The 24905-nt window shown below is 38.1% G+C and overlaps 5 protein-coding genes across 6 annotated transcripts; 3 read left to right on the plus strand and 2 right to left on the minus strand.

The window, feature by feature from the left end:
* Window positions 206-1219, plus strand: LOC18776427. The gene has a single exon (XM_007210029.1). The coding sequence runs from the start codon at window positions 206-208 to the stop codon at window positions 1217-1219; it is 1014 nt and encodes a 337-aa protein (XP_007210091.1).
* LOC18776914 lies at window positions 1671-4117 on the minus strand. The gene is made up of 6 exons (XM_007209299.2): window positions 4005-4117; window positions 3817-3913; window positions 3014-3359; window positions 2343-2811; window positions 2157-2215; window positions 1671-1990 (listed from the first exon to the last, which is right to left on the minus strand). Exons 1-6 carry the CDS (start codon window positions 4030-4032, stop codon window positions 1943-1945), a joined length of 1047 nt encoding a protein of 348 aa, XP_007209361.2. The 5' UTR covers window positions 4033-4117; the 3' UTR covers window positions 1671-1942.
* On the plus strand, window positions 5853-10469 carry LOC18776225 (protein IQ-DOMAIN 31). The gene is made up of 8 exons (XM_007210197.2): window positions 5853-6175; window positions 6335-6374; window positions 7178-7305; window positions 7541-7825; window positions 7950-8153; window positions 8386-8463; window positions 8613-9699; window positions 10068-10469. The coding sequence occupies exons 3-8, from the start codon at window positions 7222-7224 to the stop codon at window positions 10097-10099; spliced, it is 1770 nt and encodes a 589-aa protein (XP_007210259.1). The 5' UTR covers window positions 5853-6175; window positions 6335-6374; window positions 7178-7221; the 3' UTR covers window positions 10100-10469.
* Window positions 10307-15942, minus strand: LOC18777082 (ABC transporter A family member 2). The gene is made up of 16 exons (XM_007208989.2): window positions 15475-15942; window positions 15068-15299; window positions 14762-14931; window positions 14449-14634; window positions 14233-14328; window positions 13951-14151; window positions 13681-13840; window positions 13377-13597; window positions 12774-12891; window positions 12600-12676; window positions 12336-12425; window positions 12045-12188; window positions 11687-11968; window positions 11508-11588; window positions 11119-11295; window positions 10307-10987 (listed from the first exon to the last, which is right to left on the minus strand). The coding sequence occupies exons 1-16, from the start codon at window positions 15841-15843 to the stop codon at window positions 10784-10786; spliced, it is 2808 nt and encodes a 935-aa protein (XP_007209051.1). The 5' UTR covers window positions 15844-15942; the 3' UTR covers window positions 10307-10783.
* On the plus strand, window positions 16861-23726 carry LOC18775927 (ABC transporter A family member 8). Of its 2 annotated transcripts, XM_007210432.2 has the most exons (18): window positions 16861-17112; window positions 17552-17933; window positions 18093-18172; window positions 18326-18470; window positions 18553-18672; window positions 18768-18892; window positions 19001-19159; window positions 19660-19822; window positions 19900-20025; window positions 20125-20208; window positions 20925-21286; window positions 21608-21808; window positions 22306-22415; window positions 22499-22583; window positions 22731-22859; window positions 22982-23087; window positions 23241-23329; window positions 23427-23726. In XM_007210432.2, the coding sequence occupies exons 1-18, from the start codon at window positions 17035-17037 to the stop codon at window positions 23724-23726; spliced, it is 2844 nt and encodes a 947-aa protein (XP_007210494.1). In that variant the 5' UTR covers window positions 16861-17034. The 2 variants fall into 2 exon arrangements, 1 of the variants encoding a protein (XP_007210494.1); XR_002271857.1 differs by lacking the exon at window positions 23427-23726 and having other exon boundaries at window positions 22731-22809.

Raw genomic sequence — 24905 nt, forward strand, 5'->3', positions numbered from 1 at the left:
ACAAGTAGTTACACATAACCCTCTACGAGGGTCACTCACTCACTCACTCCTGCTCCTTGTAGAATTAGGAAATCCCCTGTATCTATATATATGTGAGGAGAGAGAGAGAGAGAGTGAACTTCACACTGCCCATTTCCATTACCTAGCTATACGTTGCTTTTCTCTTCTCCACAGAACCCTAAACCTTAATCATTCACTGACCAACATGTTGGTCGATCTTGGCTACGAAGCTCGTCCTCTCGACTTCCCATGGCTCATGCTGCCCGACAACCACCACCACAACGCTGGCAACGACGATGAAGCTTACCACAACCAAGACCTGAAGTGTTTTTTCAGTCTTTACACTCACCAAATCCACTGTCTTGAACTGCCCGAGGCTTATGAAAGGACTGTATGCGGATCATCATCAGGCTGGCTAATCTTGCGACATGAAACCACATCAGCCGTTACACTGCTCAACCCTCTCAACCGCGCCCAAATTGCTCTCCCCCAACTCTCTTCTTCTCCATTCTATGATCAAGACCCTTTACCTGTTCTTCACAAAGCTATACTGTCTTCAGACCCTTGTCGCTACCCGTTCGACTACAAAGTTTTGGCCATTTTTGGGCAGAAGCGAAGGCTCATATGCTACAAAGCAAGGGACAGGACTTGGACCATGATACAAGATGCAGGGGTTCATTATGAAGACATTATTTCCATGGGCAACGAGTTGCTGGCCACTGATGAGGTTGGAAGGCTTGTGTCTTGCAATCTTGATGGAGATTGGTTTTGGTTTCCACCAAATGTTGAAGAAATTTCTGACCCTTTTTTCTTTAAAGGAGGCAAAGTTTATCTTGTGGGCATAGAAGGAGAGCTGGTTATGCTGATAAGGTTTGTGCAGGAAAACTCTAGTTTTGGCCGAGAGACATATGACTTTGAAGTTTACAGGTACGATTCTATGGAAAGCATTTGGGAACCCATCAGCAACTTAGGTTCATGGACAATTCTCTTGGGACATAACCAGTCTACCGCCATTGAAGCTCGGCAATTTAAGGGGCTGATAAAACCCAACTGCATCTACTTCACTGATGATAGTTTGGAGGAGGATAGTTTGCTGGTTGGCCATGACTCTGGTGTTTTTAGCATGGAAGATGGTAAAGTTGAGCCACTGAGATGTATTTCACATGATTTCATGTATGTTTGGCCACGCCCAGTTTGGTATATGCCTAGTTTTGCTTGAATCATGAATTAAATGTAGAACTTCGGAAATCAATGAGAGCATGGATTTGAAAACAGCTTTTATTTTGTGATAAATTTTGTTTTGGCTTTTCTTTTTTCTGTTCTGTTTATAACTTAATTTGCCTGAGCTCGCTTTCAATTTCTGTTCCCCTAAAAACCTAATTTGAATTGAACCATGTTTGATTTCCTGGTAACCGGCAAGGTTACCATGGTGCCACAATGTTCTGTTTTTAGATTCAATTTTTATTTTAAGATTCAATAAAACCTCAATTTTTATCTCAAGGTACTCCAAATGCGTACCTTGGAAACCAATCTAAAATATAATCCAAATGATTGTGTCAAAAACAGGTTATACTTCAGATAAAATGAAACCACGGATTATATTTCGGATATTTAAAAAAAGAAAAAGAAAAAGAAAACAGATTATGGCAGAAAAAGAGTACATAGTTTCATGATTACAACAAATACTTTACTTCAATGGTTCAGCACAATTGGCATCAACAGGAAATTGTATAACAATAAGAAAACAAGCTCGGTTTGATCAAACAAAAGACAAATGAAATGGTTTTAATTTAGACTGAAATTTGACCCAAAAAAAGAAACTTAGACTGATAAACTTAGACCTGAAACCTTCTTTACATAGGAACTTATCCCCACAAAAAAAAACATTGAAGACAAACCCAACAAGAATATGAAAATGAAATTGTTCTGGCATTCTGTATTTTTACATGACTTCAGCAGTCAAACTGACATCTTCCATTGGTGGAGCATCCTGCAATAGACAAATAAAGATCTTTGCTCATAAAACAAGACACATCAAACATCTTTTTTCTCAACACCACAAGAAGCAGCTTGACATTAGAGAAGCTAAGGGTTTGGAATAAAAGCTAAATGAAAGTTTAACGAAAAAGGCAACGGATTCTGAAAGACTAATTCACCTCATTTTCTTTGTTCTCATGAAGTGCTTCTTGCCCTGCAGGAGTAGTGCTAACCGAGCCTGTAAAAACATAAGACCATAAAATAATGTCACATGAAACGTAACAAGAAAAGATGATTACACATAGAACATTCGCCATGACGAAAGAAATACAGGTGAAATCATTTGACACAGTTGCCTTTCTCACCAGCAGATTTATCCCCCTGCTTCTTAGTCCTGTCTTTTACTTTGTTAGATTCTTGCTTGCTTGGCTTTTGGGGTTTCTTTGCAGTTGGCCCACGAGCCCCATTGTCAGAAACAGGTCCAGAATTTGAAGAAGTCTTCACCAAAGATCCTCTAGTCTTGGTTGCAGGAATGCTTTTCTGAGCAATCTCCTTCTTGGCTGAGGCCTTGACTGGAGAAACTGGAGCAGCATCAGTGTTCAACGACTTGGGTTTTAATTTCCTAGTTCCCATTGCAGAAGAACAGCTCTTGACATCATCATCAGAAGATCGAGTGCCCTCATCAGGTACCTGAGAACAGGTTTCGGAGACCTGCAACTGCTCCCTTTCTACATTGCTTTTGCTCTCCAATAATTCCTTCAGAGGATCTTCAAGGTCATCAAGGTTGTGACGGACCACATATGACTTTAGCTCATCTCGCATTCGATGAAGAGGCTGAGTATGACATTATATGAAACAAATAAAAAGAGGGACACAATATAATTTAAAGTTCAGTCCTTTGACACATTAAAAGAAATGAACTAAAGTGTTCATGGCCTTGAAGGTGTGAAACATGGATAAGCAGAAAAATGATCAACCAAAAATGGGGTGAAATCACTGAAAAGGAAAATAGAAAGATGGGATACATGAATTGTACCTCACATCCAGCCTCCAAGGCTAGTTTGAAAAGTCCAAGTGAAATTGAGTGCTTGCCAGCAGCCTCAGACAGCTTAATCTGTGTCAGCCAGTATGATGCTGAGGAGAGGACACTGAACTTCTTCCGGCTTGTAGACTTAGAAACATCAGAAGCAGGTGTCTCACTTTTCACAGACCTCCTTGATCTGGCCTCAGAGATTGGGGTGATGTTGCCAAGCAATTTTGGAGCTGGAGTGCCAGCCGGTTTGGGAGGATTGGAGAGCCTTCTGGGTGGCTTGGCAGGCTTGTCCTTGCCAGAGAGATCAAGAACACCCATACTTTTACTTAGAGTTGATGCAGGTTTTCCCCTAAAAAAAAAAGTAGACATCCCATATAGAATTCAACCAATTGACTCTGCTTTCTAAGCAGTAAAACTTTGCATATGCAGATAACAAACAAGCATGGGAGAAAACTATAGCTTACAAGTCAAATTTATTATTAACCCTTAAGACCGAAAATGTAACCCTACCCTCTATAAATTCTTTATGGAAATAATTCACAACAACAACAAAAAAGTTTTTATTTTTCCCCTAAATCAATTGATACTGCTAATATTTACATGCAATTACTCAAATTATGGGAATTGGTTCATGTAACATACCCAAATTTTACCATAATTTGATATTTCCCCCAATAATTAGAACAATTGAATGGCTCAGCACACCCTCATAACATGTAAACCAAATCATCCCTACAAACAGATTCTTATTGCAAGTGAAATCATATCAACAATTAGCCCAATCACATCTCAGCATCAAGTCATACCTCTTAGACGCAGAATTGTTAGTAGACTCGGCGGCGACCGGAGGCTTCTCCTCCTTGGACTTAGACCCCGATCGGAGCGCATACCGAAGAAGCTTTCCTGAAACACACAAAACCAAACCCCAATTTCACACCAATTTTCACAAACACACCCACAAAATACAAACAAAAAACAAAACTTTTGAAATTACCAGATTGAGCAGACTGGGAGTCCTCCATTCGATTGCTCTAGTTCTTGTTCTTCTTCCTCTTCCTCCTTCCCTTGTGTTAAGAACAATGAATTAGAGGCTGGCTTTTATATTCATTTTCCTTTTTCAAATTTATTTATTTATTTATTACTATAATCATTGGGCGGGAAACTGTAGGAATACCCCACAACACAACTCAAATTTCACCAAACGCGCCGTAATGATAAAATCTCTCCTACTCGCATTCTGATGTGCGCAGGTCCAGGTCATTATCCACGTGTGATATTTTGATTCGTTCGCCATAGATTCAGTCAGCGAGACTTCCGTTTTGAGTTACGTTCGCTGTTTTGATATGGTGGGATGGAGCGGACATGATTGCGAAGGAAGTGGACGCGTGTAGAACGTCTGTGCTTGATGATCCATTCAACGGCTGGCGCTGCATGGGACCCACGGCTTCATATATTAGAAGATATAATTCGAATTTCAAATTTCAAATCCTGTGCCGTTAAAACTGCTTTTACGGTTGTGATGAGATGGTCGAGAAGGTGGTTTTTAACTTTTTTTTTTCTCTGTCTCCAAGCCAAAAATAAATAGAAAATATCATGTTTTTCTTGGGTTTGGGCCGGACTTTTTTTTTTTTTTTTTTTAAAATGGGCTGGGCATGAACTGATGCACCCACTTCCATGTCCCATTGGGCCAACACGAAACATGTAGTCGTCATGTGTATTGATTTGGAATGAGTCATTTATAGTGAGGGCCTCATGTATGGCCCGTAAGTGAGATTATCTCTGAATCGTTGGATTAAATTGATTAATTTGATTCTATGGTTAAAAGATAGAACCTTATCTAAGGACCATATATAAAGCCCTAATTATAGAATGGCTCACGTAGCTTCATGCATGTCTTTCCTAGTCATTTGTTGCCATTGCCTCCAAACCTTTTGCCACCGCCAAATCCCCATCCAACACTTGCTCCTCCGCCACCACCATCGAAATCGACCGCACTCCCAACACTACCACCATTATTATCACCACCTAGAACCACCGCCATCATCTGAACTAGAACCACAACCAGAGCAATTTTTAGGATCCCCAAAAGAACCTTTTTCACTTCCAAGCATCCTTACATCACTAGCGAAAATTAAATCATAAAAAAGAAGCTTAGAATTCATCTTTAGCCATAATTAATGGATATAGCACTAGTTAAGATGACTTCGATTATTGTCGGTGAACTCTAAAGTCCTAATATATATATATATATATATATGTGATTTGGTTGGGCATGGTTTTGGCATACTTGCAATAGACATAGCATTGATTGTGATTGTTGTGTTGTTAGATGACATATACTGAAAAAAAATATTTTGTCACATGGGATTGGTACAACCATAAACCAAAAAATAAAATAAAATAAATCCCAACAACAACCTGCAAATATAAATAGGATTGTAAATTAATAAAAATTACAACTTACTCAAGTAAAGATTATGTCAAAATTAGATTTCTTCATGCTAATGATCCTCTTGTATTAGCTACCAACAAACTTGTATGAAATAAAGAGATTTTTGGTCTGATTTTTTCTTGTTTGTTTTTTCATTTGTTGGTGTTGGTGACCACAATCAAACGACCCAAGTCATCACACTCTTCCCTCCTTTACCTCTTTGCCTCCTACCAATCCTACGGCTATGATCCCTCCACGCGCGAATTCGCGCCTCGGATTCAATTTTCAGTTGTGAGGGCATAACCGTATTTGCCTCTCATGCTTCGGAATAAATAAAGACGCTGTACCCTTGGTTCCGAAGTAACAGGCTAACTGCACTTGGGACTGCCAACACATCCTCCTTTATGCCGACCCAACAATCGTCTACACTCGCGTCCATCGTAAGCTTTCCTGTAAAGCCGTTCACTTAGAATACTACTTGAAACCCAAGTCATCAGTCAACACATTTGAAAATATTCAATTCAGCTGCCCAGTCATGACTGCCTCCTCAGATTTGTTAGCCTACACCTCTCTGCACCAAATCTAGTTCCTTTAGTCTCCCAATTTTTCAAATTCTGGAATTTTTCTATGGCTCATCAGTCCAGAGTACAGAGAGTAAAAGCAAAGGTTGGAGCTTTTATTTTTATATTAGATCATTGTTTCTGGGTTTTTGCTCAGTCTCTCACTCACTCATGGTACAATTCCTTCCTTGTACTATCTATTTCTGTGTAAATCTTTAATCTTTTTGCAATTTGTTTCAAAAAGCTCAAATATTTATTTATTTATTTATTTAGTTTGTTTCGCTTCTGGGTACTGTTCTTTTGGTCTGATGGTTCGAGGTTCATGTTTTCCAGGAATGGTAGATTTGGGGTTTAGAAGGTCCACATTTGTGAGGTATGTTTCAGATCTGGTTTAGCTCAACCTGTTATGTTTACCAACTTATTGAGTTCTAAGATCTTGTGGGTTCTGGAGTTTCTAGTTAGATTTGCTCTTGGCTTGGCTGTTGGCTCCCTGAATTTAACTGAATATGCTGTGATTGCTTGGTTTCTTTCTAGATATGTTACTAGATTTTGGAAGGGTAATTGTAATTGCTTTGAAGTTCTTGTCTTGTTTAATATTTTTAATGGAGATTTACATTTCTTGACATCTTAATTGACTCTTAAGCTGATTGTATTTCATACTATTAATGGAGTTGACTATAACGTTTGATACGTTAATTGTAATGCTCAATGGATCAAATGCGTATTATGTTTCCATGCATGGGACTTGTTTTAGAAGAGTTTGATGGTTTTGATTTTGGAACTTAGGCATGTCGGTTAGGATCAAAAGTAAATTGTTTTAAGGTTTTCTCTCTCTCTCTCTCTCTCTCTCCCTCTCTCTCTCTCTCTGTGTCGGTGTGTAATTTGATCCATTTAGTTCTTATAGATATCTCATCAATTCCCACTGAATCAAATTGAGCTAAAATGAAAAGGTCTTTTAAAAAGAAGAAAAAAATCATGTTTGATTTCATTATCTCATAAGTGATGTAACAGTGAGTTGTTGTTACCATAGGCATCCATAGACAGATATTAAAAACATGTTTTATTCCGGAAATTTGCAGAATTGCATTGCTTTGTATTTATTTTCTTTCTTTTTTTTTCCCTTCAATTGCATGGTATTAATTTAGGGTTGTAATGTGATCATATGTAACGATGCAGCAAGTGGGCTTCTTCAGCATATTGTGGCTATTGGCCTTCCTGCAATGGGCAAATCACCGGCAAAATGGATCAAAACTGTGCTCTTTGGAAAGAAATCGTCAAAAGCTAATATTCCTAAAGGAAGAGAGGTAACACTATTGTTATTGAGCTGACTTAGGAATATGTCCTATTAAACCAAATGAAGGACACCTTATTCCCAAACATTTCCTTTAATTTTGACGTTAAGAAGACTTCACTTTACTTTTCATTTCGTAGAGTTATCCTTCACATTCAATTTCAGAAGTTTAATTACTTTCTCTTTCTGTACTAAATGTAAAAAACTTACACAAATTCTATCTTTATGCCTATGATCATTGTGTATAGAAATTTTCAAATGAGAAAGAAGTGGTGGTTGCTTCCAGGGCAGCCGGAGCTGAATTTTCTTCAGATCTACCTTTGGCTTTTCATCAAAACACCAACACCTTAGAGGACAACATAGGATTAGAATTGGAGAACAAAGAAGCTCCAAATGTATTGGGTGATGGAGGGCCAGGAAGTCAAAGTACAGAAATACAAGGATCCACACCACAAGATGCAGTGTATGACCCTGAAAGAATCAGACAAGAGCAAGCTGCAACAAAGGCACAGGCTGCCTTTAGGGGTTACCTAGTAAGTCTCTTGCTGAAGTAGTATTTTTTGAGTTGATTAAATTTGTTTGTTTTGTTAATGCTTATTGTATCAATTTTATTTTAGTTGAAATTACAAAACACTAATGCTGTTATATTATGTGAAGGCACGCCGGGCATTTTGGGCCCTCAAAGGCATAATAAGGTTACAGGCACTTATCCGTGGGCACTTGGTTAGGAGACAAGCTGTTGCTACTCTGTGCAGTATGGTGGGCATTGTTAAGTTTCAGGCACTCATTCGTGGAAGACGCGTGAGGCAGTCTGATACTGGGCTTGAAGTGCAAAAAAGATGCATTCTGCCTCTGGTAAATGTAAGTACTTGGTCTTTTATCAAGTACTAATTATTACTCTCATCTTTGAACAAGGAACGTCATAGTCTCCTTTGCTCCATCCGCAAATACTGGGAGCTGCATTATTGGATAATATACTAAAACTATCTTGGTTCATTCAGTGAATACATTATTGATAATATCATTAGGCTATATGTATTTTTAGATTTCCTGCTACCTTTTAATCATATCCCTCTTATACATTGTCCATCAGGAGGGCAAGCTAGTGGGTCCGGTTGGAGATACATCGACTCAAATGGCAAAGCTGTCAGCAAATGTTTTCATTTTTAAGGTAAGTTCAATACTGGAGATGGTAACTTGACTAATAAATACTATTCAAAGAACATTTCCAGATTTGAATCAAATTTTTTCATTTCAGAATGTGTCGGATCTGTATGATTTCAACGGGCATGTTGTAACAGTTTGGTTTTTTCTTTTCAGCTTCTTGCCTTGTCGCCTCCTGTGATGCCTCTGAGCTTGCAATGTGAACCTGGAGATCCAAATTCAGTCTCAAACTGGTTAGAGCGTTGGTCAGCAACCCATTTTTGGAAACCAGTTCCCCAACCAAGAAAAGTTCCAGATTCAAAATCTCAGAGAAAGCACCCGGAGGCTCAAACAGGCAGGGTAAAGCGAAGCAACCGGAGGGTTCCTTCAGCAAATGTTGAAAGTGTATCAGTGCAAGCCACCTCTGAATTTGAGAAACCCAAACGTAACCTGAGAAAAGTTTCTACCCATACAACAGATCCGGTGCAGGAAAATCCACAAGTTGAGCTTGAAAAGGTCAAACGTAATTTGAGGAAGGTTCATAGTCCCATAGTAGAGAACTCTGTGCAGACAGAAGGTGAAGCTGAGAGTCTCAAACAGAGTCTGGAAAAGGCATCAAGCACTTCAGGTCCTGATGTTTTGGAAGGATACACTAATAACTCTGTTGAGAAATTGAAGAAGGAGCCAACTTGGATTCTGTCCAATCAACCTGATACAGAAACAATTCCTGAACCGTCAGCAACAAAAGAGGTATTTAATCTATCATCTGGTGATCAAGCTGTAGAAGATTTGAAGCCTCTGACAGAGAGCACTGGTAAGGATATAAATGCACCTAGTGCTGAAGCTGCAGTTGAGTCGAAGATATTAACAGAGAGCAATGGAAATGATGAAAATATCTCATCCGCAAACGGGGTTTTGAGCCAAAAAGAAGATTTGACAACCAATGACAACCAGAAATCCAGCAGGAAATCTTCTACTCCAGCCAAACAAGAACGTTCAGAGAATGGGTTGCAAAGCAGTCCAACGGTACCAAGTTATATGGCAGCAACTGAATCTGCAAAGGCAAAGCTGAGAGCACAAGGCTCCCCTAGGTTTGGACAAGATGGGACTGAGAAAATTAACTCCACTCGTCGTCATTCTCTCCCATCATCAACTAATAGCAAAATCAGCTCACAGTCTCCAAGGACACAGAGACTGGTTCAAGCAGTTGGCAAAGGAGGAAATAAAAGTGAGAGAACTCAGCCAACTTCAAGAGAAGGAAATGGTATGATTTTGCGTCCTTAATAGACTGATTCTTGTTTTCCCCCTGGACTTTTGGAAATATATTGCATATTTGGTTATGAGAGAGATTCACAGATGGAGAGAATTTCTTGAAATTCTTTTCAATGCTGCATTGATCTGGAAGTTTATAATCTTCCAGATCTGTTGGTTCATATAAATTGTTTTCCTGTGCTTGCTGAAGGAAGTTAAGCTGAAAGTTGATTGCTTTACTATTCTTTTTTAATTCTCAACTACAGTCTAGAGCATGGCATCTCATCATGTAACCTCAACAATGCACTTCCTGTTTATTTTCTCAACATGCACAGTGGTTTATCTATTAACAATCACCTTGGCTATTGTTTGATTTTGCAGGAAAGGCAACCCAAGCAGAGTGGAGAAGGTGATTGATAAGGTGATTGTCAATATAAAATGGGAGGCATTCGTGTCGGTTTTTGATTTATGCATTTGTGATTCAAAGTGTTGTTAAACTGTAACGTCATCTATAGTTAGAAGGTTGTTTTCGGCCAAGAGCCTCTGGTGATTTGTCTGTGTTTGTGATGTTTATGAGTGAATGTACATCATAGGTTTCATGTTACTTACTATCTTGCATTAAGACTCACTCAGACACGGTTGGTTTTCAGTCTTATGATACGATTTCTGGCCATTCGTAGCCTGTTGTATAGGGATTATCAGTGTATGTGCACCTTCATGTTTGTTATGCTTTATACGCTGAACTTAAGACATTTGAAATTAGTGCAAGTGATTTGGTATGCTCAATTGTTGTGCCTCTGCATTTCTTCCACAGCATAAATATGGCAGAATTGGACTCTTTTTTTTTTTTTTTTTTTTTTTTTTTATCAAGAGGAAATTAAGTCGTAAACCCTCTTGCAACCAGAGTTCTGATACATGTTAGACAAATCATTGGCTCTAAAAACCTTAAGCTTAGCTGTTAAAAAAATGGGGTCGATAATCTAAATCAAAGCTAACACTTACAGTGGCCGTGCTCATCAAATTTACAAAAAAAAAAAAATGTACTGCTGTCAACTGTAACCAAAATCACAACTCCATCGAAACTGGTCGTGACCAGCCTAAGAAGCCTTTTTGTGATTCGGGTCTGGAAAATGTAGGTTGGTCGGTCCACCGGTAGGAGGTACTGGAGTTTCAGGTGCGTGCCCAGAAATGCAGAGTTTACCGGACTCATCTTGATCCCAATAAACTTCTACCATAAACCCTCTTGGATATTGTGGAGATTCTGTTCCTGGAATCACCGTATACTTTGTTCCCACTGGTATCTGCAGAATCATTGTAATACAGTATCAGAAGAGCAAGACAAGAAAACATAACCCGCTCATGATTTTTATATTTGTTGTTAATTTCTGTATGGTAGTATAAACTATAAAGAGAGAGAAAATGTTATGCTTACATCAAATGAGGCTCCAGATGTTAAAGTGAGAGTAACCAGCCTCCCCTCAGTTATGGCAGCTTCTAGCTCAGCCTGCCTTGCAATATTCAAGAAAACTTCTTCAAGAGTTGTGAGACCAAGTTGGATGTCTGCTATATTAAATTCATGTTGTCTGTCTTGAAGCTCAGCAAAAAATCTCTGTACAAGTTCGTAAAATCAAAAGGAATAAGAACGGTAGAAAATAACAGAAACTTGGTGAGTGAGACTTCTTTTTATTGGTCTTCAGAGCTGACATTATGCTATCCTTCTCCTAAGTCATATCGGATTTCATTATAGGAACCATTGTAAATACTGGAAAAGTATAAGCAGATTTAAAAGATATAAAACAAAGTAGAAAGGGAAATCATTACCGTCAATAGCCCCTCTTTATCATGAGGAATGACAAAAGTCAGAAACGCGCTGTTCTCTTCTTTAGGTAAAACACCCAAATGCTGCAGAACTTTTTCCCAGTTAGACCTTTTGTGTGCATAAAAGAAGTTTAAATAATTTCCAAAATTAACATACATAACAGTCTCAAGAATTAACATACACGTTCAAAGAACAGCTTCACAGCCTCATGGTGAGGCGTGTTCACTGAATTGGTGCTTCCACTGAAGCTCACATTAGCAATAAAACCACTCCCAAACCGTGACTTCAGCCGGATTGAAGTTCCAATGCAACGGAGTTTACCCTTTGCCATGATTCCTATTCGGTCACTTAAAATGTCAGCTTCTTCCATTGAGTGAGTGGTTAGGACAATTGCACGCCCTTTTTTTGCATCCTCTATGATGTCCCATACATGCCTTCTTGTTATTGGGTCCATACCAGTTGTCTGCAGATCATAAACTAAATTACATATGCAGGGCAAGTAGATGAGCTTATAAGGTAACAAGTTGTAATTTCCATACCGGTTCATCTAAGATAACTAACTTTGGATCACCAATAAGGGCTATTGCGACACTCAGGCGACGTTTCATTCCTCCACTGTAACTACCAGCTCTCATCCTGGCTGCCTCATCGAGTTTCACCTCTGCCAATGACTTCTTAGCCACCTAAATTCCAGAAGGAGCATTCAACATACAGACTAAACACTCATTCTTGCTCGAGCTTAACACAAATGAATGATTGTGATACCCATTCAAACACTTTAAAGCAAGAAAGCATGTGAAATACCCTATTAAAGTTAGTGCAGCACATACCGATTCTATTGAAGATTGAGGTAGGCCTTTAATAGTAGCGAACAGTTGGAGGTGCTCTTGCCCAGTCAATGCACTCCAAAGAATATCAAACTATGAATAGAGACAATATGCAAACAAGGTAAGTCTAATATTTTAAATAAGCTGTTGCAACATAGTGAAAACTATGTAACTTGTATAATCTTGAAAAATCCAGGTCTACTACATGCACAAACAGGTGTGTGTGTGTGTGTGTGTGTAGAGAGTGGGGTGGGCAGAGCAGGTCACCTGCGGACAAACTCCTATAATTTTTCGAATATTTGCCATACCAACGGAACTTCGGGCAGAATGACCATAAATCAATGCTGTTCACAAGGAAATTTAGAATTTTATCATATCCCCTATTGACTTCATCCCACAAATTTTTTTTATCGATGGACTAAAAAATAATGAAACTATTACCATCTCCTCCAGTAACAGGAGCAAGGCCTGTTAAACAACTGATTGTCGTGGTTTTCCCAGCTCCATTGGGTCCAAGTAGACAAAATAACTGATCCTTGGCAAAGTTCACCCATAAACCCTGGAAGTTATTCAAAATAAATCTTTTGTTACCATATTATTTTATTAAAAAAAGCAAGAAACATATATTCTGTTCCTGCGTTATACATTTTTGTCTCAAGCAGACAACAGATGAAAATTAAGAAACAGGGTAAAATAACTTGATCATGAGTCATTATAATATCCATGCTCAGAGGGACATTCCTCTATAGCAGCTACTAAGTGACGGATGGCAATCATTTATGAGGTTCTTCCAGAGGATCTCATATTCTAACAATCAACCCAAATGAGTCTAACATCTTCACCAGAACATCTCACAAATAGAATTCACAAGAGATAAATACGTAAAAATTGACGGAAGATGCATTAAGTGAACAAAATAATTAAATAATTTCACAAGATTCCCCCACATGAACCGCAAACAATAGGTGCTACATAAAAAGAGAGGTAAGCCATTTTAATCTCTCAACTTCCTCTGGAAACTAAAAGTTGGAAAAGGTTCTTTACCTTGACAGCATGGTAAGGTGCAGTTTTCTTGCCACAGCAGCAACAACCACCTTTTCTGGTCCCAGGATATGTCCTCACAAGGCCACGTATCTGAACTGCAATGTTTGGAAGAACAGCGCCATCCCTAGCTTGTTGTTTTACAACGTTCTCCTCTTCAAGGACATCTACATCATCCGGAGTGCTACCATCCAGTGGTGGAGCTGAACTATAATTGTCACCCTCTATAAAAAGAGAGGACAAATGCATCAAGTCTACCATCCAACAAGGGAAACTCAAGCATAAACTGAATGTCAGACTTATTTACCTTTCACTTTGTTTCCACCTATCCCTATCCAGTACCCAGGTGTTAAAAAATAATACACTGGTTTTTTGACACCAGATGCATTTGGGACGATATTATCTAAGTAGATAGCCAAAACAAACCAGATGACGAACGTCGCCATTAGCCATTTATAAATGTCACTCTGTCAAAGTTTGGATGAATGTATTAATAATAAATGGCAGGTATGCGAAATCAGAAGTATTTATGAACTACTGTTAAGTTTTGAGTTTGAGGACCAATGTGTATACGTACAAGAGTTATAACACAATCGAATTCATTTGGTCCACACTCTGTTATTCCACTCAAGCTAATCCCACGATCTTGAGGAGTGGATGTTGCATCAGCAAGTATCTTCAGAGCTTTGGCAAGAAGATTAGGTGGGAATAATGACCAGAGGAATCGAGAGGTTTTAGAGAAGCCACTTCCATATGGAAATCCTGCTGTTGTAACAAGCTGCAGTGACAAAATGGATTCTGATATTTACCATTGAACCAATAACCCCTAATCAATAAATTATGAACTGAGTAAACTTGCCTGGGATAGAAAGCCAAGAATAAATATGGTGAAACCCACAGTTGTGGATGAAGATGCCTTGCTTACGAAGGCTGACAACATGAAGGCAAAACCAACCTGGCACCAAATGTTAGAGAGGGTGCATTAGAGGCTATTAAACAGAGAGATTTGCTTAAGAAAAGAAATTGGAGAAAATAAGCATAAGTTGAAACCAGTAATTGCAAGAAATAGTCTTACCATATTGAGTTGGAAAAGAAAGAAGACCAGGTATAAGACCAGAATATTGTTATGCAGGAAAAAATCAAACATAAACATCATTCCAAAGAGAACTATGAAAAGTGATGAGAGAAGTGTCATAATTCCCTCCCATGTGAGCCAAGAGAGCCAGTATGCAGTATCATAAAGACCCATCATTGTCATTGCCTGTTGGGCGAAACAAGTAAAACACCAAATAACTAATTGATTCAGAAAATGGGACAGCAATGCTATTCCATAATTTCACCAATTTAACTGGCAAGAATCATACATTAACTTAAAGTCATTACATTACCTCTCGAAGCTTTAGTTCTTTCTCGACGATCAAAGAAGACATTTGAAACACAAAACCAAACATGGCAGTTGCAAGGAAAAAGGTTGGTCCAACTTGTTTAATTGCAGAGTACAACTCTCGCGCAGGGTGTGCAAATTCCTTGAATGAAACATCCCAGCTAAAATTTGGAACTGAAACAAGTCAATTTACAATTTATGAGTGCTAAATAAGGTCAAGGTGCTAATCATGAAACTAAAAGTTTCTGCAAAGAACACAGGACTTTGAGAAATACAAAATTATAAGAAATGAGAAAGAAAAACCCAATACCTCCAATCAGAGACCTAACAATCTCACGCTCGGCAGCAATCTGAAGCGGAATTTGAAACTTGAAGGTACGCTCCTCATATTGCTTTCGTTTTGCAACAGCAGTAGAATTAGTCTGTATGCCATAGCTAATTACAGTGGCCTCTCTCTCCGAAAAATGCAAAGCTCCTGGGCAAGTCATTGGATTATTAGATAGCCATTCATCAACATCAGCACTTGTTCTAAACGATTTCACCTGCGAAAATAGAAAAAAGTCCCCATCTTTGAGATTGCGACTTACACACCGCATTTTGCTTTCCAAAATACGAAAAATTTGATCTTTCCGCAAGCAAAAAGAAGCAGAGCAAAAAAAATCCATGTTCCCTCCACATTTTCTCGGTAACCAAACAAAATGCAACAAAAAATCGTACCTTGGTCTCCGGAATGGGCCTGCCGGGGTTATTGGTCATGATAGCGGTGACGATGTTCCGAATCTTAGAGCTCCCATCGCCGCTCCAGACGAAGTCGTAGCAGGGTTGTTTGACGAAGAACTTTTCCTCGCAGGGAGGGATCGGCGGCGAAACGAGAGGCGCAGGGTCTTCGATGCTCTTGTAGTCGGTGGAGGAGGCGGAGCGAGCCTCGAGGGCCTTCTGGATGCAGAAGATGAGGAAGATGAAGAAGAAGGAAGAGAAGAGCTGCACGCAGGTCCCCCACTTGTTCCGCCATGCGAGCAACAGGTTCTTCTTGAACAACGCCGTGAATTGCTGGATCAGCAATGGAAATCCGCTCACTAATTTCATGATTTTTTTTGGTTACTTTTTATTTCTTTGAATCTTATTTTATGGTGCGAAAGTGAGAGAACCGCGCGGGATATATCACTGAGTTCTTATCAAAAAATAGCAAACCTCTATTTACGGCTCAAATTTAAAACATTAGTCAAAAACTCACTTCACAAAGCCGTTGGTCTTGATTGTTTTGTGCGTAAGCGTTTCTGAATTACCATTTTGACCTTGGTTTCCATTGAATTTATGAATTTACCATTTTGTGGCCGGTTTCCGACATAACTGATCACTTAATGAGAAAGTTAACATAAAACATGAGATACGTAAGTATTTCTCTTCGTGTTCAGGTGAATCTTTCAAAATGTGTCACTTTCAAATATACAAATATTTTTACCTCATTGATTTGTCTTTGAAGGTTTCAACAAGGATTTAATAGCATAGCATGTTGTTGATTCCATGAAGCAAGTTGTTTAAAAATTAGTAATTAATTGTGATTATTCAAAGCATAATCAGTTTTGGTGATGCAATACACGGACTAACCACTATATAATATATATATTATAACCAACAAGAAGCTACATCAATTTTCACTAAAACTAAGAGTGTAGTTTTTATATGTCAATTGTTTGACCAAATCTTAATATCCTGGAGACTTGTCCATTGATGTTGTAATCACAACTTTTCCTTGTTGCAAGATACATGGGTTAGTGAATATATTAATTAGAATAATCATAAGGGAATATAAAAGCCCAAGATAAATACTTTGATGACTCCAAGTGTTGGATTTGAGCCATGAACTTCGATATTGATTTTATTTTATCATTTCACAGCCATGACAAGAACTTTGATCACTGTCCTTCCAAATAAAAAAATATAAATACATTTGTAGGGAAGAAAAGTTATTTATAAAAAAAATTGTTAGAAAAATAGAAGAGAGCAAAAAAACGCGGTAAAGGGTACGATGGTACTTTTGGGGAAGGCACTATTGATTTATTTGGTTTTGACTATTTATAATAACAAAGCCGATTGCTTTCCATGGCCATGGGCAGAGCAAATTAGCAAACACCACCAATTTTTCACACACAGAAAAAGTGGCACTGAGAAAACTTTTCCTCTAGTGGGAAATTTGAATTTTTGTCTACTTATTTTTTGGGAAGTTTAGATTAACGGTCGCATTTCTTGCTTAAGGCTTTGGAGTTGGGCAATTCAATGGCGGATACGTCTCATGGCCCTGCTAGTTTCTGGACTCAGGCAGATGCTTTGCTCAGAAAGAACTTAACTTTCCAGGTCCTTCTCTCTCTCTCTCTCTCTCTCTCTTATTTTTTGTGGGTAGTTTTAGCTTGGTTTCTGAAAACTGAGATTGAATGCAGAAAACGAAGAAGAAGAAAAATCAAATGAAGAGTATTCTTTGCTTTTCTCCTTATGTTTATTTTCTTTTCATATTCATTCTCTCTTTTTTGGCACTTATCCGTGAGATTCTTGATTGCTTGTTGATCAAGCGGTTACTTTTTCCTTCAACTTTATCTCACAGTTTTACCTTCTGGGTTCATTTTAGTTAGTAAAATTATGGGTTAATTTGTGCCATTTGATTTATTTTTGGTTCGGGTTAAGTTGTCTTTCTTTTATATGAGTGATGGGTTGTTGGGTGATTGTGATTTTGTGAGTTTGCAAATAATGTTTTGTATAAAATCTGATGATAATAACATATATACGTTCTCTTATGCAGAAACGAAATATCAAACAGAATATTCGGCTAGTTTCATTTCCAATTCTCCTGTGTTTATTGCTAGTTCTCGTCCAAACTTTGGTCAACCATGAACTCGATAAGCCTGAAAACAGGTGTGGTTGCATCTGTATTGATACAGATGGAGATGGCAAGTGTGAGAAAGTTTGCGCCCTAAAATACTCAACTCTAGAACAAGGAGCCAGTTGTCCCATTCCTGATCCTCCCCAATGGCCTCCATTGCTACAAGTGCCGGCTCCAAACCATCGTGCAGTGATATCCAGTGTTATTCCATATACAGACTTGCCAAATGAGTCATGTAAGAGGACAGGATCCTGTCCTGTAACTATGCTGTTCACTGGGAAAAATCAAACTCTAGGAGAAGGTATTACCCTCTCTCTCGGGCATGTGTGTTTTAGTGTGTCAATTTTGAATGTTACACCTTCACCTGATGAGTTATGTAGATTATTATTTGATGTAATTGTATTGACTTTGTTTTCAGTTTAGTATATTAATGCTAACTGTTTACTGTACATTCTGATAGTTTTGGCTGGGAATATGTTCAGAAGTAATTTTACTCTGAATTCCTCTGATACCCTGGATAATTTAGCCAGTAGTGTTTCAGTAAGTTGTCTCCTCTCTACGTTCCTTTCCTACTTTTTCCTTTTGTTGTGAATCAGTTTTTTCTTTCTTTCATTCAAGTATTATGGCTTCCTTAGTTTCTTGTTAACTGTTTTAGCTTTGCTTCTAAAGTCATTTTTTAATGAAATGTTTCAGGGTTCAGAATCAATGCCTGAAAACTCCAATTTCCTTGATCCTGCTTTCTATTCAGATCTTCCAATATATAATGTGCAGAGTCAATGCTCACAAAACCCCATATCTTCTGTTCCCATTAACATATCATCCATTCAGATGCAACAAGGTATATGTTACTTATGCACATACACAATTTTTGTTGCATGCCACCTACTAAAACGTTTTTCTTAATTTTGTCTTGAACCTAGAGGTTAGATGTGTTCAGGGTTTGCATTTGTGGCGCAACAGTTCTTCTGAGGTAAACAGTGAGCTGTATAAAGGTTACAAGAAGGGGAATTCAGAGAGGAAGATTAATGAAATACTTGCAGGTTATCTTCTTCATATATCTATCTGGCTTGCTTGTTTGATTTGATGAAATAAGTACACTAGTAGGCCAATACTGACAGTGAATTTTTTTTTGCAGCCTATGATTTCTCTAATTCAAATGGGAATAATTTTAATGTAAGCATATGGTACAATTCAACCTTTAAGAATGACACGGGCAGTGGTCCCATTGCTTTGCTGCGGCTTCCGCGTTTAGTGAATCTGGTATGCATCTATAACTTGTTTTTCTTGTTGAGTTTTCTTTTATGCTATCGATTATAATAGAAGCAGTAAATTCAATATAATAATGAGTGCTAACACTTGTATTCACAGGCATCCAATGCCTACGTTGAGTTTTTACAAGGATCTGGTACAGATATGCTGTTTGAGTTTGTCAAAGAAATGCCCAAACCTGAAAGCAAACTCAGGCTGGATTTTTCTTCTCTCCTTGGTACACTCTTCTTTACATGGGTCATTTTACAGCTGTTCCCGGTAAGTATATGAAGCTTTTCTCAAGTCTATCAATCCTGTTTGGTGCCATGGATTTGATTAAATTTTGCATCTTTTGATTTCAACATCTCGTCATTTGCATTTACAATTATAAGTAACTACATTTTCTTTTCTTCTCATAATTTATTCTCAAAGTATGGTTAAGAGTTCTGTGAGGTTATACGGTGATATCCTCTTTGTTGGCTCCCCATCATCTGCATTTTTGAGTCATGAAATCAACACTGCATACTACAAGTGCCTTCACAACTTTTGCAACATATGACTTTGAGAATGAAACTGAACCTCTCCATCTATTTACAAACACATGATTTTTATACTAGCTATACCTTAACCAATTGGAAATAATGTTTCACCATATCAGTTCTAAATACAGTTGTAAATGTTTCTCTTTTCCCAATTTCGTCCTCTATGCTATGCATAGAATGTTGATCTATGAGTGAGTATACATACTTACAGTTTCCGTTTGCCCAATTCTGATGTAGGTTGTGTTGACGTCACTGGTATACGAGAAACAACAAAAACTGAGAATCATGATGAAAATGCATGGGCTTGGTGATGGGCCATATTGGATGATTTCCTATACTTATTTTCTTACAGTATCTTCAATCTACATGCTATGTTTTGTTATATTTGGCTCACTTATAGGTAATGATATGACTACTTAACAACTTTCTTAGTCTAGCTTCACTTCAATTGCTTTAACGAAGCTGACTTCATTACAGGGTTAAAATTCTTCACAATGAATGAATACAGCATCCAATTTATTTTTTACTTCATCTATATAAACTTGCAAATATCGCTGGCTTTTCTAGTTGCTGCTATGTTTTCAGACGTGAAGACTTCTACAGGTTTGATGTTGTTTGTTTGTATTTATATGAAACGTAGTGGGCCACTCTTAACTTTTATCTAACAAGGTGAGTTGACTGACATTTTTGTCATGATAACAGTTATTGGTTACATATTTGTCTTTGGAAGTGGTCTTTTGGGAGGCTTTCTTTTTCAATTCTTTGTCCAAGATACATCATTCCCAAGTAAGTGGAAACATTTGTGAAAATTCAGTATCTGTTGCTTTGCTCTTGTTTGTTTCCATGATAACTATTTCCAGTGTTAAACTAATATTTAAAAGGGTTCTCTTTCAAGGGGGTGCATTTCAGAATATCATTTTATGCAAATTGTTATGTAGTTCTCCCTCCTCTCAATATTATGTTAGCTTGCTTAGATCTTGAGGTGCCCGGGGAGATGGTTTCCAATTCCACCTTGCCTTACCAGTGAATACCTCTGAAGCCTTTGTCACACCAAGATGAAGGCTACAGTGGGTGTCTTACCTGTTTAATGTAATTCATTGGCATTCCTGGAGAGATACTTTCTGCAAAGAGAGGCACATTAGTAAAATCTTTTTAAATAACTGGAAAAATCTGCAAGCTTGATGAATCTCAAAATAATAACACTCTAGTTTTTTTGATATCACATAGGACTATTATTTATGACTGAGAGCATATTGTCGATATGTATTAAGTAAACTTGAGGGATACAACAATATGCTCTATTGAGTTTGTGGTCTGATTCTGTTGATATTCTGGAGGTGGCAACCTTCAAATATAAACCAATGTGCTGTTAGTGGACCAAACTGTCCACTGCTTAGTACTTCAACTGTCAGTGATTAGTGTTTGCTTAAGTTTTGCCTCCTCTTTCTACTTGTACTTCTCAAACACTCAGCTCATTATAAAATTGTTTTGCATTGTTGTAGGAGGTTGGATCATTGTTCTGGAGCTATATCCTGGCTTCTCTCTATATCGTGGGTTATATGAGTTTGCGCAATATGCCTTTAATGGCAATTATATGGGAACTGATGGGATGCGGTGGGGAGATTTAAGTGATAGCAATAATGGGATGAGAGAGGTCTTTATTATCATGGTTGTCGAGTGGTTTTTGGTGCTTCTTTTTGCATATTACGTAGATCAAGCTGTCTCATCAGGAACCGGGAAAGGTACTTTCTTTTGCTTACAAAGATTTAGGAAGAAGAAACTGTCATCTTTTAAGATGCGTAGTTTGCGAAGGCATGGATCTAAAGTTTCTATTGAGATGGAGAAACCTGATGTTGGTCAGGAGGTAACTTTTTCTTGCACTTTAACTTATATACTCAATTTTCATTGCTGGTTTAGTATTTGGAGATTATCAGTTTCCAGATCATTTAGGTGGAAAGACAAAATTTCAACTTTTTGCTATATGATTCAAGATTAGTCTTAAGTTTTGGTACCCTTGTTCCATGTCCTTGATGTTTATAAGTGTCACTGATGTTTGACCAAAAAAATCAGTGTCACTGATGTTTGCTTCATGCATGTCTTTCATATCTTTATGAGTTTTTCATCTTCCTCAAAATGATGTGCCTAAAGTTAATATGCATGAATAATGCTTCCACTTCCTTTCCAGAGGGAGAAGGTTGAAAAGTTGCTACTGGATTCAGATACAACTCATGCAGTCATCTGTGACAACCTCAAAAAGGTGTATTCTGGAAGAGATGGAAACCCTGAGAAATTTGCAGTGAGAGGGTTGTCTCTTGCTTTGTCTCGGGGAGAGTGTTTTGGTATGCTTGGCCCTAATGGTGCTGGGAAGACCTCTTTTATCAATATGGTCAGTATACTCTTTCAAACTTTAATTAACATGCATTACATTTACACTAAATTTCTAACATTTTTCTTTTCGTTTGCTGGTGAGATCATTATTCCTTAAGATTTCATATCTAGTCATTTAAAAGAATAAATTGAGAAAAACTGGAAAAGTATTGTAAGAAAGTTTTCAAGTAATCAAATATTTGCTCAAATAAATCAAGGACTTTTTTTATGCTTCATGGAGATATATAATTTTATTTACTCCTATTATCCAACTCAGTCATGTTCTTTTCTTGGCTTCCGTTAGCTATAACTGTTGTCACGTCGTCCTGTCTCTGCTGCATTGACATCTCCAGTCTTCTCTGGTAGAGCTATGCTTGTAGAGTTAATATTGTTGGGCTGGCTTCACCCCTCTGGATGCTGTCCAATATTCTTGCATGTCAAGGAATTGCCTTTGCTCTTGTGTTTTCTTTGGTCTTTAAAACTTTTAAAAGTTAATGTGTATTTATCTTTCCACAGATGATTGGTCTCACAAAGTCAACCTCTGGCACTGCTTATGTTCAAGGTCTGGACATTCAGACTCAGATGGATGAAATATATACCAGCATGGGTGTTTGTCCACAGCATGAGTAAGCTAGAACTTTTCCTTAAGGCAAAATGTTCCTTCAATTAAAATCTGATTAATTTCTCGGTTTTTTGGACATTTCTGTAGCCTGCTATGGGAAACCCTGACTGGAAGGGAGCATTTACTATTTTATGGAAGACTTAAAAACCTCAAAGGTTCTGCATTAATACAAGTAAGTCAATATATATTTTATATAGAAATAGTGACCGACAAATAATAAACCGAACTAGTCTAGTTGAAGTGTGTGCTCTGGATTATTATTTTGAGAATAACTCTCTTGTTTTTTCTGTTGTTTCACGTCCCAATTTTGTTGCTGAAGGCAGTGGAAGAATCTTTGAAAAGTGTCAATCTATTTTATGGTGGGGTTGCAGACAAACAAGCTGGAAAGTATAGTGGAGGTATGAAGAGAAGGCTTAGCGTTGCCATTTCACTTATAGGGGATCCCAAAGTATGTCTTCGTGCTCTGTTAAAGCTACTTTGGCTATATCTGTGATAGTTTTCGTGGAGAATCAGATATGTTATCTCGAGATGCTACTCTACTTATTGCCTTCTTCTATAAATTCCTTCTAGGTTGTTTACATGGATGAACCCAGTACTGGACTTGATCCAGCTTCAAGAAACAACTTATGGAATGTTGTGAAGCGTGCAAAACAAGACCGGGCAATCATCTTAACTAGTACTCCCTGTCCTCCCCTCTATTTACTGTTTTGTCAATTATAAAATCCATGGCGGCTCAGTACAGTATGGAGTAGTGTTAACTGTTAAGCAACAGCATAATGACCTCTTTTGCTTCTTTATTCACTTAAAAAGCTGGTCTGTGTATCTTCAGCACATTCCATGGAAGAGGCAGAGGTTCTCTGTGATCGGTTAGGAGTTTTTGTGGATGGTAGCTTGCAGTGCATAGGAAACCCAAAAGAGGTATCTTAATTTAGTGCCATAACATCTGTATAGGACATATATCGGTTTTTCTCAACACTTTCTGCATAACACTTGTTACTAAAATTGTGTATCTCAGCTGAAAGCCAGATATGGAGGATCTTATGTGTTTACAATGACAACATCTTCGAATCATGAGGAAGAGGTGGAGAATTTGGTGCGAAGACTCTCCCCAAATGCTAACAAGATATACTATCTTTCTGGGACCCAGAAGTTTGAGTTGCCTAAACAGGAGGTCAGAATTGCAGACGTATTCGAGTCAGTTGAGAATGCAAAGCACAGGTTCACAGTTTTCGCGTGGGGTCTAGCTGACACCACCTTGGAGGATGTCTTCATTAAGGTCGCACTTGAGGCCCAAGCCTCCAATGTACTGACATGATTGTCATATTTTGTTCATTGCTACTGAGATGTTAATTTTGTATGTCATTTGGTTTCACGTTGGAAATATTCATTTCCATTTGTTTTATACGTGCTGATATATAGAAATAAATAATGAAATTTGACAGTTTGTATATATCAATTCTCTCTCTTTTTGTTGAAAGAGAAACCAAAATTCTTTTGTCTTTGTTCGTTTTTTAGATTAGGCATTGTTTTGTTCAGCGGGAAAAGTTTGGTAGTTCATGCTTTTGATACTTGATCAACTAACTGAGCTAAGGTGAAAAAAGCATGCATCATGCGACATGCATGTCTTGAGGACTCTGGTCTATTTATAAGATCAGAAGCTTAAGCTCAAGCGCACCACTCTTCTCTTTCTCTGAGTATCCTCTCCATATTAGCAAAAAAGCGAAGCATCCCTCCTCTCACGTTTCATCACATTTTCTAACTTTCCCATGTGGTAAGTATCAATCTTTCCTTTGCGTCAAATTTGGTTGCTTCTTTTCGAGCCAATTGGGCTGCGAAGCTACCTTAAGCAAATTCTAATGTTGTACGACCGCAAACCCCTGCGGTCCCAGGAGGAGTGAGAGTGCTGGATCTGAACGCAGTGAAAAAAGGAAAACCTTAATGTCACTAGAATTTGCTGAAGGTAGCTGCACAGCCCATAGTAGCTTCATAGCCTCAAAATTGAGTTTGTTAAATTTAATCCCTACAGAGTTCTCTTTTTCCCCCTCAAAAGTATACCAGCATTTTAACACTCTTAACCACATGCATTGCAGTTCTTGGCTATTTGACGTTTGGAAAATAAGGATTGTCCAATCGCAAGTGACAATTATAAGCTGCTCACACAATTTCCAAGAGATATAGAGGCCGTGCCCGTGCAGAAGGTTTTTATTCCATAGTTATAACTGCTTGCTAGTCATAATCTGCATGGCCTTGTATGGCTTGGTAATTATGTGAGCAGCTTGTTGGTTAACATAGTGATGATGATTACAGCTAGAGCTGAAAACCCGGCTGGATCCCAGATGATCTGAATATTGGTACATTGGCATTAACCTCCAAGGCCCTCAGCACGAAATGTAGAGCCACAAGCCCCAGATGAGAAATTTTTAAGAGCCATAAGTCCCAAAATCAGGCCTAATTTGGAATGGAAGAAGAGCCAGCTTGGTTTTTCTCTTAGACA

The sequence above is a fragment of the Prunus persica genome, chromosome G5 (assembly GCF_000346465.2).
Source record: "Prunus persica cultivar Lovell chromosome G5, Prunus_persica_NCBIv2, whole genome shotgun sequence".
Taxonomy (NCBI): Eukaryota; Viridiplantae; Streptophyta; class Magnoliopsida; order Rosales; family Rosaceae; genus Prunus; species Prunus persica.

What these genes read in the sequence shown, in the direction of transcription:
- LOC18776427 (XM_007210029.1), top strand. Translation starts at nt 206, where the DNA reads ATGTTGGTCGATCTTGGCTACGAAGCTCGTCCTCTCGACTTCCCATGG.
- LOC18776914 (XM_007209299.2), bottom strand. Translation starts at nt 4,032, where the DNA reads ATGGAGGACTCCCAGTCTGCTCAATCTG. An exon ending in AACAATTCTGCGTCTAAGAG is followed by an intron (nt 3,360 to 3,816) that starts GTATGACTTGAT and finishes TTTTTTTTTTAG; the next exon opens with GGGAAAACCTGCATCAACTC. An exon ending in ATGAGAACAAAGAAAATGAG is followed by an intron (nt 1,991 to 2,156) that starts GTGAATTAGTCT and finishes TGTCTATTGCAG; the next exon opens with GATGCTCCACCAATGGAAGA.
- LOC18776225 (XM_007210197.2), top strand. Translation starts at nt 7,222, where the DNA reads ATGGGCAAATCACCGGCAAAATGGATCAAAACTGTGCTCTTTGGAAAG. An exon ending in CTGCCTTTAGGGGTTACCTA is followed by an intron (nt 7,826 to 7,949) that starts GTAAGTCTCTTG and finishes TATTATGTGAAG; the next exon opens with GCACGCCGGGCATTTTGGGC. An exon ending in CAAATGTTTTCATTTTTAAG is followed by an intron (nt 8,464 to 8,612) that starts GTAAGTTCAATA and finishes TTTTCTTTTCAG; the next exon opens with CTTCTTGCCTTGTCGCCTCC.
- LOC18777082 (XM_007208989.2), bottom strand. Translation starts at nt 15,843, where the DNA reads ATGAAATTAGTGAGCGGATTTCCATTGCTGATCCAGCAATTCACGGCG. An exon ending in AGGTGGAAACAAAGTGAAAG is followed by an intron (nt 13,598 to 13,680) that starts GTAAATAAGTCT and finishes CTCTTTTTATAG; the next exon opens with AGGGTGACAATTATAGTTCA. An exon ending in CACCTTACCATGCTGTCAAG is followed by an intron (nt 12,892 to 13,376) that starts GTAAAGAACCTT and finishes AATAACTTCCAG; the next exon opens with GGTTTATGGGTGAACTTTGC.
- LOC18775927 (XM_007210432.2), top strand. Translation starts at nt 17,035, where the DNA reads ATGGCGGATACGTCTCATGGCCCTGCTAGTTTCTGGACTCAGGCAGAT. An exon ending in AACCTGATGTTGGTCAGGAG is followed by an intron (nt 21,287 to 21,607) that starts GTAACTTTTTCT and finishes CTTCCTTTCCAG; the next exon opens with AGGGAGAAGGTTGAAAAGTT. An exon ending in AAGGTTCTGCATTAATACAA is followed by an intron (nt 22,584 to 22,730) that starts GTAAGTCAATAT and finishes TTGTTGCTGAAG; the next exon opens with GCAGTGGAAGAATCTTTGAA.